General features: G+C 40.3%; 1 protein-coding gene across 6 annotated transcripts in view; it reads left to right on the top strand.

Moving 5' to 3' along the window:
• The window catches only part of BICD1 (BICD cargo adaptor 1), a 252,087-nt gene extending 235,506 nt beyond the window's left edge, over positions 1-16,581 (top strand). For 3 of the 6 annotated variants that reach the window (XM_067536147.1, XM_067536143.1, XM_067536148.1), the window contains 2 exons: positions 2,353-2,428; positions 16,039-16,581. In XM_067536147.1, coding sequence (XP_067392248.1) covers positions 2,353-2,400 — 48 coding nt within the window. In that variant the 3' untranslated portion in view covers positions 2,401-2,428; positions 16,039-16,581. Of the gene's footprint in view, positions 1-2,352; positions 2,429-11,479; positions 11,587-16,038 lie in introns of those variants that run through there. The other 3 variants (XM_067536146.1, XM_067536144.1, XM_067536149.1) reach the window with 2 other exon arrangements.
• The last annotated feature ends 706 nt before the right edge of the window (positions 16,582-17,287 follow it).

The raw sequence follows: 17,287 nt of genomic DNA, 5'->3' as shown, positions 1-17,287 counted from the left end.
ACTTACCAAAGTTGGACATTGCACAAGTGTCCCATTCAGAACCAATTGATTAATTTTTTGTCAGCTGAGTGCTGCATAATACAGGAAGAGAAGTGATGGAAGTGGCAATTACCCTATTTTCTGGGACAGAATGCAGCTGTTTCCAGAAAATATGTCATCCTTATAACTTAGAGCTTTGGATAACAGCTAAAAACATTTCACTTTATTTATAGAGATGTTTGTGTAGTGTGTACTATGCTGAACTAATATCCAAGTATAGTTTTCATTAGTATAAAATCGGAAGGATTGTTTGATTATATCAAGAGACTTAGGAGTCTTTACTCCTACCTCAGGCAATTAGGTAAGAAAGTAGGCACAACTCCTAAGAGAGAGTGATTTTCATCTTCATCTAATGATCTCATCAAGGCTTGGGATCCTGACTTTTCTGTAAACAGATAAAATCACTCCAAACCAATAGCCAAATTTGTTTGGTCCTAAAATCATTAGATGTTTCCTAGAGATTAATCAGCTTTAAGATTGAATTTCTCCACCATTCAGCTCCCGTAAGTCACTGGAAAATACTGATTTTAGAAATGACATTTTTCTTCTCAAGATGTGTTCACCAGGGAACAGTCATCTCACTGCATAAGATACCCCTACTAAACTATACATTGATTTACCAAGAGAGACAGCGCTGGGACTAAGACCAGCACTTCAAATAGAGTACTCTACAAATGGCAGCAAAAGAGCAATTCAAGTCATATGACACATTTTGATGTGTTGCCTAATAATTCTGTACACTTTCCTTCTCGCGAAAGGTAATGCTCAGGGTCCAAAATCTTTGTTAGCTGAGGTGAGAAGGTAGGCACCAAATGTGATTTGTCCACTTGGACCACTAGAGGGCAGCACAGATCGCCTTAGGAGACAGACTCCTATAAGATGACTGATGTATTTGTATGAAAAGAGGTGATGGTGATAATAGAATGACCCCCAGTATTGATAGGCAGGTTACCCACCTTGTGTGACAGAATAGCAGTACCAATAGTATAAACTACATGTGGGGAGTCTTTGTATATATTACCAACAACGTCTTCCAACTGAGTGAGACAGCAGAATTGAATTTCAAGGGAACAATCTACACTAGAGCTGAGAGTGACATTATTTGTACTTCCTTCAAAATTAGTTTTGTGCTTTGAGTGGGAGCCAGTGAGAAAAAGAAGAAAAGACTCGTGATTCCTAAGAAAGATTCCAATTGATTGTGATGTCTAGTCATTTTTGTTTTTAAAATTCATATTAGAATAACTTCCCTTTTCCTGAACAGTTGCTTTAGAGAGCAAAACTTGGAGAATCAAAAGCCAGGCTCTAGAGAATCAAGATCAATATTCACATCCGGCACTAGATCACATGCCCCACTGAAGACAGTGGCAAAATTCCATTGATTTCAATGGAGTCAGGGTTTCACCCATCAATTTCAAGGCCAGAAAAGACCATGACAGTCATCTAATCTGACTACATATATAACACAGGCCACAGAATCTTTGGATTAGCTCCATTTATAAAGGATCAGTTTGTGTTCGTTTCTCGTGTGGAAGCACAGTGGTGGGTTTGTTCCCAGGTGCTCAGTGTTGGAAGTTGGTAAGAGACTAGCAGTTCAGGGTTTATTTTGTTGTTGTTTGATTTGGATTTTAAATCCAGAAAGCGTTAGTGGATTTTTAAACTGTTTCCTTATTCCAGTATAAACAAGAATTACAGTGGCTCTATCTTTATTTCACGCACGCAGTCCCACTGCCACTACTTACAGATCGTAATGTCTGGTTTAAATCTTTTTGAAAGAACTATGTTTTGATGGCAGCTGGAACTGCCATGGGATATTTTCTTTTACTCTCCAAATTCACAGGGGATTTTATTTTTTTTTTAATATTAGGCATAAAATATCTTGAGAATTGTAAAGTAGCTGTTATTACACTTTATATTACTAGTAGGCAAACCAGTTGCATTCATGTCCTATGATAAAATAATGGTTAATATGGCCTGTTCCAGACCCCATTGAAGTCAGTGGAAAGACTGCCATAAGGCCCATATTGGATATGGTCCATCAGTATGTGCTCATTAAATATGGTTGGTCTAAAACTCCCATCTAATAATATCTTGTCATTACAGTTTTATATTGGGGAAAAAATAAGCTCAAATGTTTCCATTAGTATTTATGAAAGAAACTGTTACTTAGCTAACAAAGATTTCTGTCAGACCAAGAACTGAACACACATTCCTCACTAAATCTCTCCATCAGCTGCATAGTCTGTTTACTATTGTTACTAACTCCTTGCTCTGTCATCTCTTTGTATATATGTCTAATTTATCAGTTTCTTGTAGATTATCAGCAGCCTGCTGCCTCCTTACAACTACGCGGCTCACAACTAGCCAGGAGGCCAGACTGCCAGAATGTCAGGTAACTTTAGCTAACTCTTTTCTCTGCATATAACTGTATGCCATAGCTAGTCTGCAACTACCTTTGCCTTTCCTATACAAATAGCTGTTCCTGATTATACAATTCTGAACTGTATAGGGGGTGGGGTGGGACAGGGCTGTTTGCTTGCTTGCTTGCTTGCTTTTTAAGCAAAGTATTAATTTGAGCTACTCTGATATTTTCTGTAGTTACAGCATAGGAGATTTTTTTCCCAACATGTATTAGGGAAGCTGTGCATATATTAAAAACAAGGAAAATAATTTAGGACTGACTCTTGCAATCCTTAGCCCTGACAATTTCCCAGTGATGTCAAAATTAACATATTTTGTGTGAAATCCATGAGACTTTTGCCTGAGTAAGGACAGCAGCATCAACAATATCAGATGACTCTACGTTAAAAAACAAACAAGCTAGTCTTTAATTTTTCTTAGTCAGTGGGAGGCAGTGTTGTCATGTGATTAGAACAGGGGACTGTGCTTCAGTCCTAGTTCTGCCATTGACTTCATGTATGTCCTTGAGCAAGTCGCTTCACCTCTGGGTGAGTCTCAATTTCTCCATCAGTAAAATGGGGATAATGAAACGTAATCATCTTTGAGATGTTTTGGATAAAAAATGCTATATAAATTCTAAGTATTATTATTCGAAAATGAATCAAAACATTGGGTTTGAAAGAGGAAACCTCTCCACACAAAAGAGTTTTTAAAGTGCGTAAATCATGTTTCAAACTATGTCACTGAAAAATGTAACAAAAAGGCCATCTTAAAGCAGTTGGGACTTGAAATTTTCTTTTGCCATGTAAAGTGTAATCTATATAAAATAAATTAGGGTACACTTGTTTTAGGGATGGGTGAAGGTCCCTAGGCTGGAATTTTCAAAGTTAGACAGACAGAAAGTTAGGCACCAAGCTCTCATTGAAAGTCAGTGAGTGTGAGCTCTCCTTCCGCAGTGTGACTTTATAATCCCATCAACACAGGCTCCATTGTTGACTTTCCTGCTCACAGATAGTAACAAAGGTCAGCTCATGCTTCTGTGGCTGATGACCTTCACTACAGTACATATGGAAATTCTCTTTAATCAGGGTAGAGAACAGGTGAGATATGAGTAATAGACTAGAAACCAGGCACTCCTGAGTTCTAATCCATGCTATGTCACTGTGACTTCTTCCATGGCCTGGGAAAGTCACATAAACTTTTTGTGCCTCTGTTTTCCTGTCTCCACCTCAGGAAACAAAAAACCACCACTAACAAAAATTGCCCCTGATAATTGGGTGAGTAGAACTTTTCAAAGCTCACCAATTCCTATCAGGGAAATTAGCTGGTGCAAATGATCTAAAATCACTTAGCAGAGAACTGCTCATCAGTTCCTTTGCCAGCATGACAGTGAGGGCAGCTGAGAAATGTATCTGTCATATCACCACTGTCTTTATTCTCATGGTGAACAAACAGCAATGGATCTCTCTAGAACAGACAGCAGTTGTGTTTTATGTTTAGGGCCTAAACTAAATTGAATCTGACATAGTTAGTCAGACCTTGCAGGACTGATTATGAAAATCTCTGCCAGAACGGAAGAACTACACCATATTTGCTACTGTTGCAAATTCATTTGGGTTTATTATCTGTACTGCAAACATAACTGTGGAAAAAGGCAAATCCAGTGGAAAGTCCCTGGGTCCTATGAATTGTCCCATTGGTGATAACAATCTTACTTCTTGTGCAGAAGGCAGGGGAGTTAGCCCTTTAAAACTATAAATGATCACGATCTTGAAGAATCCACAGAAAGGGCCAAAAGCATCCATGCGGGGCCTGTCCCTCATTCCCCTTCTGCCTCAGGACCTATGCTCTCATGTAGTTCTGTCTGGCTGCCCCGATCTCCTCCTTGAGGGGAGATCAGCTTGTAGAGGAGGGATACAACATAACCCAGTGACAACAGGGTCAGCATTAATTTACCTGAGTAAATTCCTGTGACTGTAGAGTGGGTAGATGTCACTTCACGTGGCTGTTTACTTGCCCCTCCTTCTCATGGCACACAAAGCCCCAGTCCTGTGGTATAATAGTGAAGAGGTTTTCATGGGCTTTGGGGAAGCAGAGAGCAAGTTACAGAGCCTCTGTTCCCTGCCCTCCTTTGCACTTGCACATGCAGGGATTTGAGTTAGATCCCATCCACGTGCCATGGGAGAGTGGAAAATAAGAACATTTGTAAAGTGATGAAGTATCCAAACTGTAAATATAGATTAGGTCTCTCCCCAGGTAGAAGGATTTGTCATTTATTTTGTTTGTTTGTTTACATTTTTGCTTTCCTCTGCATGCTTCAGCTAGAACCAGTGTGAGAAGCTTTTCTTGCAGCGTCCACCTAACTCAAAACCAGGGTACATGGGAAATTACAGTTTTGTGGTTAATAATTTTCAGAAATCCAGACTAGTCATCCCACAAGCAACAAGTAGACCTATATCTAGCCTATCTGTTGCCTTTGAAAAGATTATCAGTTCGTCAACTGTTTTGATGCTCTTCTTGTTAAGAGAACACATTCACTGTTGGGTATAATGCCTTTTATATAATCATAAATATGTCTGGCATGCCTGGGCCACATAGCTGCATAACCTGGACTGTGTCCTGTATAGTGAGGAAACACAGCTCAGTTATCAGGACAACAGCATGATGGCATGAATTTTTGACTGCTTCAAGTACCATAGTCGGGATCTGGAGTAAAAACTGAAGGCATTTGAGGAAACAGCAAATGGTCCATTCAGTTGCAACTCAGAAATGTGTGCATGCTTTTACAAATCTCTGCTACCATGCCTGCAGGAATGTGACCGCCCTACGGCACCTAACCTGGAATTACACAATATATTATTATGACTGAAATTTACATGAACGTTTTCTGCATCCCGTAATATGTGAAGTCTAATCATGTTCAAAATAGTTTATGTTCCTCACCATAACACAAATACAGGTTCGAGGGCAGCACAAGTTCTTTTACTTAAATGGCACCTATATGAGGTTTTACTTTATCCTGTACATACTCTGAAATTCATACTGTAATCACATATCCCAGCAGATGTGTTTTGATTCCAGTGTAATTCTGATTTACAAATAGCTTTTGTAAATAGCTTTTGGTGAACTCCTATGATAAACTTAAGAGCAGATTCAAACCAAATTGAACCTGAAACTTTAAGATTCAGAAACGTTTGGTCAATTTATTTTGTTGTTTGCATGCTTACAGTTTTGTTTGCCTCTGCTTATTTCAGCTACAACCTGATTTGGAAACACTAGAAGAGATTTTTTTCTAGTGGTGTTTTCAAGTAAACCAAAGACAGGGTACATTGGATACCTTGAAAATGTACATGACAGTCCATCTCAATTTCTAGGCCCAAAAGGTATGGATAAGCAGCCAAATTTGTAGATATTTAACTAATTGTTGAATTTCTTCTTTGATTGCTGGTCCCTATGTGTAATCCGCTGTGGGTATGCATGTGTTCCAAGAGCCTGGGGTCAGAGAATTTTGAGAAATCAGTGTCCATTGGCCCATGCATGTGCCCTTCCACCCCTCATGCCTCCAACCAAGGAGATAGAGGGCAGGGTGGGCTGATTGCCTTTCCTGTTCCTTCCTGACACTGCATAGGCTGGCTGGAAATTCCAGTGTCCGGAGCTCTCCATCAAATTCTTTGTTCTGTAAATATTGAACATTGCTGAAGTGCTTTTCATTTATAGATATTTCTATAATTAGTTGTTTTAAAAGATTTAAAGCTTTTAGTAAAGTTTTTATAGTTAGATAGATTCCCCACATCAGGGAGGCACCCTACTTCCCCCAGTACCCCGTTAATGGGTATTGCATTATGCCCAGAACTCCTGATTTCAAGAATTGTGTGTCCTGGCCACATTTCTTCTCAGCCAGTGATGACTATCTGTGCTGCTTATACTGTCTCTGGGAGACACACATTGCAGCTAGGTGTAATAACTGCTGCTCTTTGCCTAGCCATGAGGGCCATGAGGCCACACTTGGACCCAGATCAGGGGACCTTCCTGTACATCTGCCCGCATCTCTGTGGAATGTACCTCCCACCACGAGGTCCGACTCTGCTATAGGGGAGTTTGTATTCACAGACCCCTGTCAGGGTCTCATCAGGAATGCAGAGAACATTCACACAAACATAAGAGCAGGTCCCCTTCTAAGTCGATTATGAAATTGTCTGACATAATTGCGCATAAATCAGGCAAACATACTCTGTCAGCCTAAGGATTTAGGATGTACTAAGTCCCAGGGACAGGTCTCTACATCCCATAAAGCAAGGGCTTTTTCACTACTGGACCCATTCTGACAACACCCATTCCACCAGTACCATCCAAGTCAAAATCTCAGCATCCATCTGTTTAGGTGCAATCGGAGATGCCACCGCTGGTGGGGATGGTAGCAATACAAAGGCCAGGTCTGCACTTAGAAGTTAAGTGTACCCAGCTACGTCAGTCAGGGGTATGAAAACTCCACACTCCTGAGCAACGTAATTAAGCTGACCTAACCCCTGATGTAGAAAGCACTAGGTCAATGGAAGAATTCTTCTGTCGACTTAGCTACCGCCTCTTGGAGAGTGGATTAACTTACGTTGATGAGAGAACCCCTCCCGTCACTGTAGTGAGTGTCTATGCTGCAGCTGTGCCACTGTAGTGTTTCAAGTGTAGAGAAGCCCAGAGTCTCCCTCCTTGACTCCTTTGGTACAAGTGCATTAGACCTCTTACACTCCAAGGAGGTCAGAGACTTATACCACACTGGAGGATACCTTTGCTCATCCCCCATCATTGGGACTTTCCCTAATGAGGGAGACTGTGACTCCACCTTGAACAGAAGTCTATCCCCTCTTCCGTCTTCCAGCTATGCTTTTTCTCCATCAGAACCATCAGTGGATCCAGGCTCTTTCTTATCCACCTCAGGAGAATCTGAGCCATCAGAACAGCCACCATCTCCTCCTCTGAGAGCTGTTAATCCAGACAGGAGATCCAGAGCCTCCTGATACCAATCTCCACCCTGACACTCACCTTGGGATCACTGGTACCCCCTGCCTTAGGGACCTCCACAACCCCCTCCAGATCCAGCATACTTGGGAATATGAGAGTCTTGTGATCTGCCAAGGATTCTGTTCACCATTCCCCACTGAGAGAAATCAGAGATTCCCCTTGACCCTACTGAAGACAAGGACTATGAACCAGTTCTCTCGGTTCTGCCATACCAACAAGATTCTCTTCTTTGTCTTTCAACAAAGCATCCCAGCACCCCAGTATCTCTGTCCCCACTGGACGACCATAAACCATTTCAGTAGTTATTGCACAAGGTGGCAGAAGCACTCCAGACCTCTCTGGAAGAGGTCCAGTATCCCCAGCACACGTTCCTGGATATTCTGCAAACCGCTGAATAGTCCAGTCAATAAAGCTATTCTGCTAGGGCAGTCTGGCATACACCAGCCACATGTGCTCCTACAGCAAAGAAGGCAGAGAAATGATACTTCAGCCCAGCCAAGGGAGTTGAATTCCTTCTTTACCCACCCTGCGCCAAACTCTGTGGTTGTCCAGATTGCCACCAAAAGATCTAGACAACAACATATTAAATCTGCTCCTTCTCACATGGAGGCTAAACCTCTAGATGCATACACATCTACTAGCCTTCAATATCGTATAAAGAACTATCAAGTGTTGTTGGCTAAGTACAACTATCTCAACGAGTCAAAATTCACAGACTTTGTAGACCAGCTACCATAACAAGATAGCTCATAAGAAGGCTCTTATTGATGAGGGCAAGCTGATGGCCAGAACCGCACTTCAATCAGCAGCTGATGCAGCAGACACATCACCTAAATCGAGGGCAATGGTTGAGTCATGGTTACACATCTTGTGATTTCTCAGGGAAGTCCAAAACACCATGGAGGACCTGCCCTTTGACGAAGCCCACCCTTTCAATGAATAGATGGATGACTTCTTACCTACTTTAAAGGACTCTAGGGCCACCCTCCACTCCCTGGGAATATATACACCTGCCTCAAAAAGGAATTATCACAGGCAGCCTCACAGACCTAGACTGGCATCTCAACAGTTTTATCACCAGCGATTTTATGACCCTCCTCATAGGAGACAGAGAGTATAGAAGTCTTGTTTCCCTGTACCCCCCACATCTGCAACACCCTCTCAATACCACCCCCCAGCAAAAAGATATTTTTTGAGTTAAAAAACTGAAAACCATTAGCAATACCACCACTACCCGATCCCTACCTCCCATTTAGGGGTCATTTAGCATTCTATTTCCACAACTGGAGTGCCCTAACAACAGACAAGTGGATATTAGATGTCACCCAAACTGGTTATACAATCGAGTTTGCTTCCCTACCTCCTCCACAACTCCCATCCCTGTCTTTCTTCAGGGACACTCTCATGAAGGGATTCTCAAACAGGAAGTGATGTCCCACCAGCGGGGAGCAATAGAGCACGTACCTATCCAGTACCAAGGGAAAGATTTTTACTCTACATACTTCCCAATCCCTAAAAAGAAGGGAGGTTGGAAGCCTATGTTCGATCTTCCCAACCTCAGCAGATTTATTCAGAAGCTGAAATTTCACACGGTCACTCTGGCATCAAGTTGCAAGTCCTCATGGCAGATCCACCATACACTTTATTCCATAAAGACAAAGTCTGTTTATGGCTGTATCTGAAATTCATTCCCAAGGTCAGTTTGGAGTTTCACATAAACAAATCAATCAACTTACCTGTGTTTTTTCTGAAACTGCATGCGTCTGTGGAGGAGAGGAGACTTCATTCCCTTGACATACGACGTGCTCTCGCCTTCTTCTCTACAGAGGACAAAACTGATTTGAAAGTGTCCCAGAATGTTTATTGTTGTACAGGAAAGAATACAAGGTCAAGCTATCTTCTTTCAGAGGATCTCAGGTTGTATCTTATTCTGCTAGCAGGTGTTTCACCTTCCTTCCCCGTACAGGGCGAGGACTCACTCTACATGAGCACAAGCGATGTCTATAGCATCACTTCAAGAAGTGCCTCTGGTTGAGGCAGATATGTGGACTTCCATCAATATATTCACAAGTTATTATGGTCTACTACAGGACTACCCTGCTGACACATCCTTTGGACAGCGGTCCTTCAAACAGCTCTGATGCCTGCATCCGTGCATCCTCCTCCTTCTTGACTACTGCTTGTTAGTCACCCACCGCGGAATACACGTAGAAACCAGCACTTGAAGAACAGGAGGTTACTACCTTATAGTAACTGGAGGTTCGTAAAGAGAAGTGGTCCCTATCTATGTTCCGCTACTCGCCCTCCTTCTCCTCTGCTTTGGACCATACTTAGATTCACAGTAGAAAAAGAACTAGAGAGGTGGTTAGCTTGCCCTGCCCTTACCTCCTCAGTAGAAGGCATGCAAAGAGCAAGGGTGCATGCATGGACCAGCTGGCATGACCAGATAGCAAATGTGAAAAATCAGGACACTTCCTTTTTCACAAGAGGGGGGTGGTATAGTTGCATATATAAAACAAAGTCCCTAATATCAGGATGGTCCCGATAATATTGGGCTATCTGGTAACCCTAAGGCCAGCAGACACTGCTTTCAAACTTCTCTGACTCCAGGCACATGCAGCACATGTGTATCCACAATGGAACACAGATAGGGAACACACATTTGAAGAACCTCCAGTTATTATAAAGTAAATAGCCTCCTCTCCTCCCATCATCCCCTGTAACCACTTATGTGAATTACTGTAGAGAGTATATTACCATATGATTACCCTGAGATTGTATGGTATGATATTTACTTCGGGCCGTATTCAAGCTTCCATCTAATTCATTGGGAACCCTCTGTATGTGTATATATATATACACATGTACAGAGGGTTCCCAATGTGTGTGTGTCTATGTATATGTATGTAAGAAGACAATAATTTGACCCGGGTCATTTGTCATAAATTTACAAGCAATTAAAGTAAAAGGAAGTGAGTTGATTATTTTTACATGAAATAAAGTATTTCTAAAACCTGACATGTTATCTGTACAAAACTATACTTTTCATGAAATAACATTAGCTATCACTGACTTTGTAAATATACCCCATTGCTGATTCATTCTAGGCATGACTTAATGTTAAGTTAGATAACACGGCATGGAATATGATGTATTTAGGAAAGAGAAAATACTAGCTAAAAATAACACTGAAAGGCTCTGCTTAGTATTTTCTAACTGGCATTAGAAATACATGATTAGCTTTTTAAGTATTTGGGGATGGAGAAGTCAATGACTGTTCAAATCTGCTTAAAAATATACAGTCATCCTAGCTCAAACAAATGACACAGATATAATCCATTAACTGAAATAACAGTTCCCTAAATAATAGTAACCGTTAAACAGTCTAATACAAACATGCATTAAAACTATATTGCAAAAGCAGCACACATCACAGGTGTAGGGATACACACTTCCAGTTGTAGTAATGTGCAGGTTTATTCCCAGTTACATGTCAAAAACTCCACAATTCTCCCTGCCTTTGTATTGTTTTGTTTTATTGTTAGTAATTTACTGTCATCTCATACTGCCTGCCTATACTACTCAAAATACCTGACACTTGAACTCAAGAATACATTGCCACATTGGTTTCATTCATATGTACCATCATAAGAAACACATGGGCTGCCATAGATCCCTTGTTGATTGTATCCTAGATGACTTAACTTTTGTCTGTGTACTGCTGTATTTATCTGAATAGCTGGACTATATTTTCTTCTCTGAACAGAGATGGTGACAATGTCAGAATCAATACAATGATAAGATAAATATTCTCTACAAGATTCAAATTGACTAGGATTGCAAATGACTAGTATTGTGTGCATTTTTTCTACAAAAAACATTTAAAGACCCCTGCTGATACACTTACAATTTTATTTTCTTCTAACGCTCCATATATTTATTATTAATGTAATTAGTCATTAAAAGGTTGGTGAGACGGAAATGTTTCATATTTCTTTATGCATAAAAATGTTTTTTATATCCAAAGATGATACCCAACTTAGAAGAACCATGGATAGAAAAATGAACACATGCTTCATATCCTGAGCACTGGGATATTTTTGTGTTACAATAAACATAACCATGTCCTCCTCCAAATATGTATCACCTCATTTTATTTGTTTTTAAAGGTTGGACAGTAGCTTTGAAAGGCAACACATTTGGATAGATCTCTTTATAAACCAAAAAATTGCATGAGTCTTTCCATTCTAATGTACAAATCGCAAGAATCCTAGAAAAAATGGGGCCTTTGTAGGATTATGGGGCCACCTCGTAGCAAATCCTTATCACCTGCCATTTTAAGGGTAAAATTCACTCCTTCACTGAGAGCAAAAACAAGCCCTATTTTGAAGACTTAAGAGGTGCAGAGGCCTTGTGCTGCTGTCAATAAACAGATGGATTTCACCCTAAACGTAGATCTTTGTGTCCCTCCCGCCCCCCATTCCCTTTATTGATCAGAGTAGGCAAAGAGCTAATTCAAACCCCTCCGCAATGCCAGATCTATATTTACATGTTGTTGCATAACACTAACAGCAATACACAGGAAAGTACAATCATAGAAAATTATACTGAATGTTTTAAATGTAAAACAAATCCAAGTAGGAAAATATTTGGACCAAAATATACAAGCCCAGGGGCCTAGAGCTAAGTTTCTAACTGCATGTGTTATGAGGCTTGATCTTACAAGATGCTGACCATTCTGTCACTGACCCAGCTAATGGGTCTACCCCTATGCTTAAGTGTTCAGCTGGATCAGTGCTTGGCCCATTGCAGGATGAACCCCAAAAGAGAAGTGGACTGATTTCAAAATTGCTGAACCCTTGCAGCTTCCCCTGCTGAGCCCCTCATAGAGGACCTCTTTCTTCAAGGTGCTGGACACCCTCAATTGTGACCGAAGCCAGTGCAGGTTGAAGATGCCCAACACCTTGCAGGTTTCAGTCTGTGATCAGGCGTCTTCTATTTAAAGGCCTACGTATGGAATTAAGAGCCTAACTTTAGGCATGCTAAATAGGAATTTTCAGGGGAGCCTACATGGGAGTTAAGTGCCCAACTTCTATTGAGTTCCAATGGGAGTGAGGCATCTAACTCCCTTAGGCTCCTCAAATTTGAAAACTTTGGCCTTCCATACTAAAATCACAGTGGTGATGATGTACAGCATTCTTTTTTTTGCCTTTGAACAAACGGAACTTCTTTTCTTTGTTTCCCCAATTAACTCCTATATGTGTACATTTATGCATATTCAACATGCTGTAAATACTTTTGGCATTTCCAATTGATCCATTTCCAACAATAGACTAATTGCATTCTTTCAGCCACGACCTGCAATGCACCCATATTCTGTACTGGAGGATAATATGGATGTGAGCTAGTGCAGTTTCTAAAGGAAGGAAAATAGAAAAGACCTGGAAGGAGGTGAACATCCCACAGTGCTGAAGGAACAGGTCCAAGACTATTTAGAAAGATTAGACATACACAAGTCCATGGGGCCAGATGCAATGCACCCGAGAGTGCTGAGGGAGTTGGCTGATGTGATTTCAGAGCCATTGGCTATTATCTTTGAAAGCTCGTGGCAATTGGGGGAGGTCCCTGATGACTGGAAAAAAGCAAATATAGTGCCCATCTTTAAGAAAGGGAGGAAAGAGGAGCCAGGGAACTACAGACCAGTCAGCCTTACCTCAATCCCTGGAAAAATCATGGAGCAGGTCCTCAAGAAATCCATTTTAAGGCACTTGGAAGAGAGGAAGGAGATCAGGAACAGTCAACATGGATTCACAAAGGGAAAGTCATGCCTGACCAACCTGATTGCTTTCTATGAAGAGGTGACTGGCTCTATGGATATGGGGAAAGCGGTGAACGTGATATACCTTGATTTTAGCAAAGCTTTTGATACGGTCTCTCACAGTATTCTTATCAGCCAGTTAAAAAAGTATGGGATTGGATGAATGGACTATAAAATGGATCGAGAACTGACTACAGCATAGGGCTCAACGAGTAGTGATCAATGGCTCCATGTCTAGCTGGCAGCCGGTCACAAGTGGAGTGCCCCAGGGGTCATAGACAAGACAGGGACAAGGGCAGTTGTATTTCACTGTGTACAACACTGCTGAGCTTGGAACAGCTCCAAAGAAAGTGGTTGCCAGGCGGACTATAATACATACTGAGCCGCCAAAAAAAAAAAAAAAAAAAAGACATTTCCCAGACTGACTAAAAAACTACAGGTGTTTCTGGGTTGATTTTATTTAAATACTGAATCTGAAGCTTGATGTGCCTCATCCTTCACTTGAAAGATTAACGACTTTAACTCAAGCAGGCCTCAGATATAAAAGCTTTCTGACAACACCATTCACCCCTGCGAAGACAGGCTGGCCAAATGAGATGCTGTAAGGAGTGAATTTCATCCTGGATGAATATAGTTTCTAGACTAGGATTTGAAATAATAGGGAATGAAACCCGTCTTAAGTGACAAGCGAAAGTTGGTTAGAAATCAAACAAAGTACTACTGGAAATTTAGGGGACAATTTTAAGTGGTAGCTTGCGTTAGCGGGTATTTATCAAAGGTGCTGTCCCTAAAGGCAGGTTTCACTGGATTTGAACAAATGCATTAGTTGATACATTCTGTTCAAAGAAGATCTGACATCTTGCTTCTGAACTGGCAACGTCAGTTTAGTACAGGCCATCATATGCATATATAAAATCCCTAGTGTGCATATAAAACAGCACTTGTAAATTGCTGTTTAAATTTGCTCCCACCATTCTGCACATGCATTCATTTTCCCTCACAACATTCCTCATCTAAGCATGCAAACAATAGTTGTGTGTGTTGCAGTTCAGGGCAACTGCACCTGTATTCCCTTCTGTGGCCCACCAAGGGCACCCACTCTCAGTTTTCCATCTCCCCAGCCATCACCTCTATTTGATCAAGTCAGAATGCCTAAGCAGGCCTGCTTTACTTTTCTCTTCAGAGACTGTAAACAGCATAAGTGCCATAGTTATAAGCAGGGATCCTAATTTTATGTGATTAAAAAACCCAAAATGCTCTGATAAAAAAACATAAAAATTCATGTTTTTCCACAATTAAAGTGAAACACTGAACTTTAGTTTCCCTAGCCACAATACAATGCTTTATTGATATACTTACATTTTTAAGCAAGTTGGAAGCCCACCAATGCTGTGAATCATTATAATAAAATGAAATTAATAGAATTGCAATTTGTAATCTCCAGCCTGGCTGCACACAATACAGAACAGCACATTACCATCAATGTGAAATCTATCCTGGCCAAACTCAATGACGTGGTTTTTAGGGGTGATTTTTAAAGTTTTTAACGTCTTTTCCTAACTTTAATTACTCACGTCTGGAGGCTGACGTGAAATTTGAGATGCATTAAAACATAACCCGTATATGCCATTAAGTAACCTCTGTACACTGGAAGCAGTTTATTGGAGTATGTTTGCTATGTAAATGTAAAGCACATTCAAAAATCAACCACAAAAGGGGGAAGCTGCACACATTGAATAAGTGACACTGATACGTTCAGTAAAATTTAGTTAATAGTCAATGTGTTTTTATTTTTTCACAAAATACAAAAACTAAAGATTCTCTGTACAAACACAAATTCTGCATTTTTCCACAGCAAACAGATTTGTAGGATCTCTCGTTATAATACACCACACAGCTTTTCCTAAGCAAGCATGTTTATTTGTAAGCTGAAAGCATTACACAGGAAACATTAAAACAATAAATGAATTTCCACACATGCTAATCAGCTTACCAGAGATCACCCCAACTTAAAAAAGAGGCTCTGGTGGGAGTCAGTTCTTCAAATCCCACCATGAGGGTTTTCTGCAGTTACAAGCCCCAAACAAGCACCCAATGAATCTGAGAGTCACTCTTTTATACAGTTTGGGTCTTTGGTCTGCAGAGACTGAGAATAGGTAATCAGCCAGAAAATGGCTCCTCTCCTCAGGGCAAAGTTTCAGAAGGTTGGGTCTTTGCACAACCGGAAGTGGTAATTTGTATTCACACCCACCCAGGTATTTCCTAGGAACCTTAGGAAACCATAGGAACCATCCTCTTAACTTTGTTTGTCTGGCACATTGTTTAAAATAGTCATAACACTTCCCAAGGTTTACACTGGCCGTGTCTCCCCAGTAGAGAAGTTACGTATAGCCCCAGAATAATACATAAAGTTTGCATTTTTAATACAATGGGCACCAAAGATCCTTAAACTTAATTCAATAAGATTCAATTTAATTCAGTAAGGTTTATCCAGGATATTACAAGACATTGCTATATCTGTCCCAGTGTGTGATATTTGGACTGCAGGACACCTACAGCATCTGATTTACAGGTGCAGGTGACATTTTGTATGTGCACAGTAGGGATTTTACATGAGCAGATCATTGCCTGAATAAAACTGAGAGTGCAAACTTGCAAGCTGGATTTCATCCCCTTTGAAAATTTGTTCCCACACCTGTTTTTGGTTACGTTTGTGTAAAGATTTGGTCACGTATTTTAAGCACTTTTTTTCTTCTTTTAATTTTCAGTCCTAATGCAGCCCTTCCAGAAGAGCAGCCACATTCCAGCTCTCAGTGTGCCCCACTCAACTGTCTCTCCAAGCCTCCTCCTTATCCCTAATCTTCAATGTAAGAGAAAAAACAAACTGAGCGGAGCTCACACTCCTTGCTCCCAAGGATCTGCAGGCAATCCTGCCTTGCTTCTGCGTTGACAAGTCTGGAGTCATATCCAAGGTGTTAGCAACTGAGTGATGGTTGAGAAGAACACAAAGCACAGTGCATAGCCTGTCAAAAAAAACTTTTTATGGTTCCTCTAATTATATTCAAACTTTACTATCAGAACTGAAGTGTAGTGAAACTTAACAATGTAAGAAAATGTCCCTCCCAGCTGCTTGGCTTTACCTCTGAAATACTGAGAGACTTAAGCCAAAAAAATTACATTACAAATTCCTATTTTCACCTCCTCTAAGTTCAGCTGTAGGAACCAGTTCAGATTTTCTTTTCAGTCATTAAGGGTGTGATATTTATTTTTACTTTATTTGCACCATAATTTTGTGTTTATAAAATGTGGTCCGTTTTGTTTTGTTTTGTTTCTCTTTTTTGGTGAGAGTTGTATTTAATTCATTTTATTTTTTAAAAAGAACCAGAAATAGCTGAAGTTAAAAAAACAATTGAGTTTAAAAAAAAAAAAAAAAAAAGGATTGTTATAATATTGGCCAGAGAGTATTGCCAAATTTTTTTATTGCACAAAAACATTGAAAATGGGGTGAATTGGGCTGTTAACAGTGACTTTGTATTTTGCTGCTGCACTGGTATTGTTTATGCACTTGTTTTCTAATTTCTATTACACTAGTTGCTGGTTTTGTTCTTGTTCTTCACTGGAAGCTAATTATTAAACCTAAGAAGGAGATTAAAGAATGATGCTTTGATTTTCAGTCATTTTATTGGTTTGCATTTTAAATATATTTTTGCATTTCAGACAATTAGATGAATTGGTGCTTTTTCAGGGGTTTGGTATCTGAGAAAGAAAAGCTAAAACAACTTGAAGTAAAATGTTGTGCGTTAATTAAATTTTTCAATTTTTTTCCTCCGACTCCCAAATTAAGGGTATTAGTTTGAGGTCTTACCAGTGAAAGGGTAAAGAATATGAATGGTGAGGTTATATACATTTAGCATGAGATAGTCTATGGTGAAATAAGTCATGCATGTAGGGTTAATGGCTTGGATTGAAGTTGGTACGATTTTGCTGTAGTGCATTTTTTTCCTTGCCAAATATCAA

The sequence above is a fragment of the Emydura macquarii genome, unplaced genomic scaffold (assembly GCF_026122565.2).
Source record: "Emydura macquarii macquarii isolate MOO-44397 ecotype Brisbane River unplaced genomic scaffold, CSIRO-AGI_Emac_v2 contig_3530, whole genome shotgun sequence".
Lineage (NCBI taxonomy): Eukaryota > Metazoa > Chordata > Testudines > Chelidae > Emydura > Emydura macquarii.
Note: the sequence above shows the minus strand (reverse complement) of the source record. Positions and strands in the feature narration are given on the sequence as shown.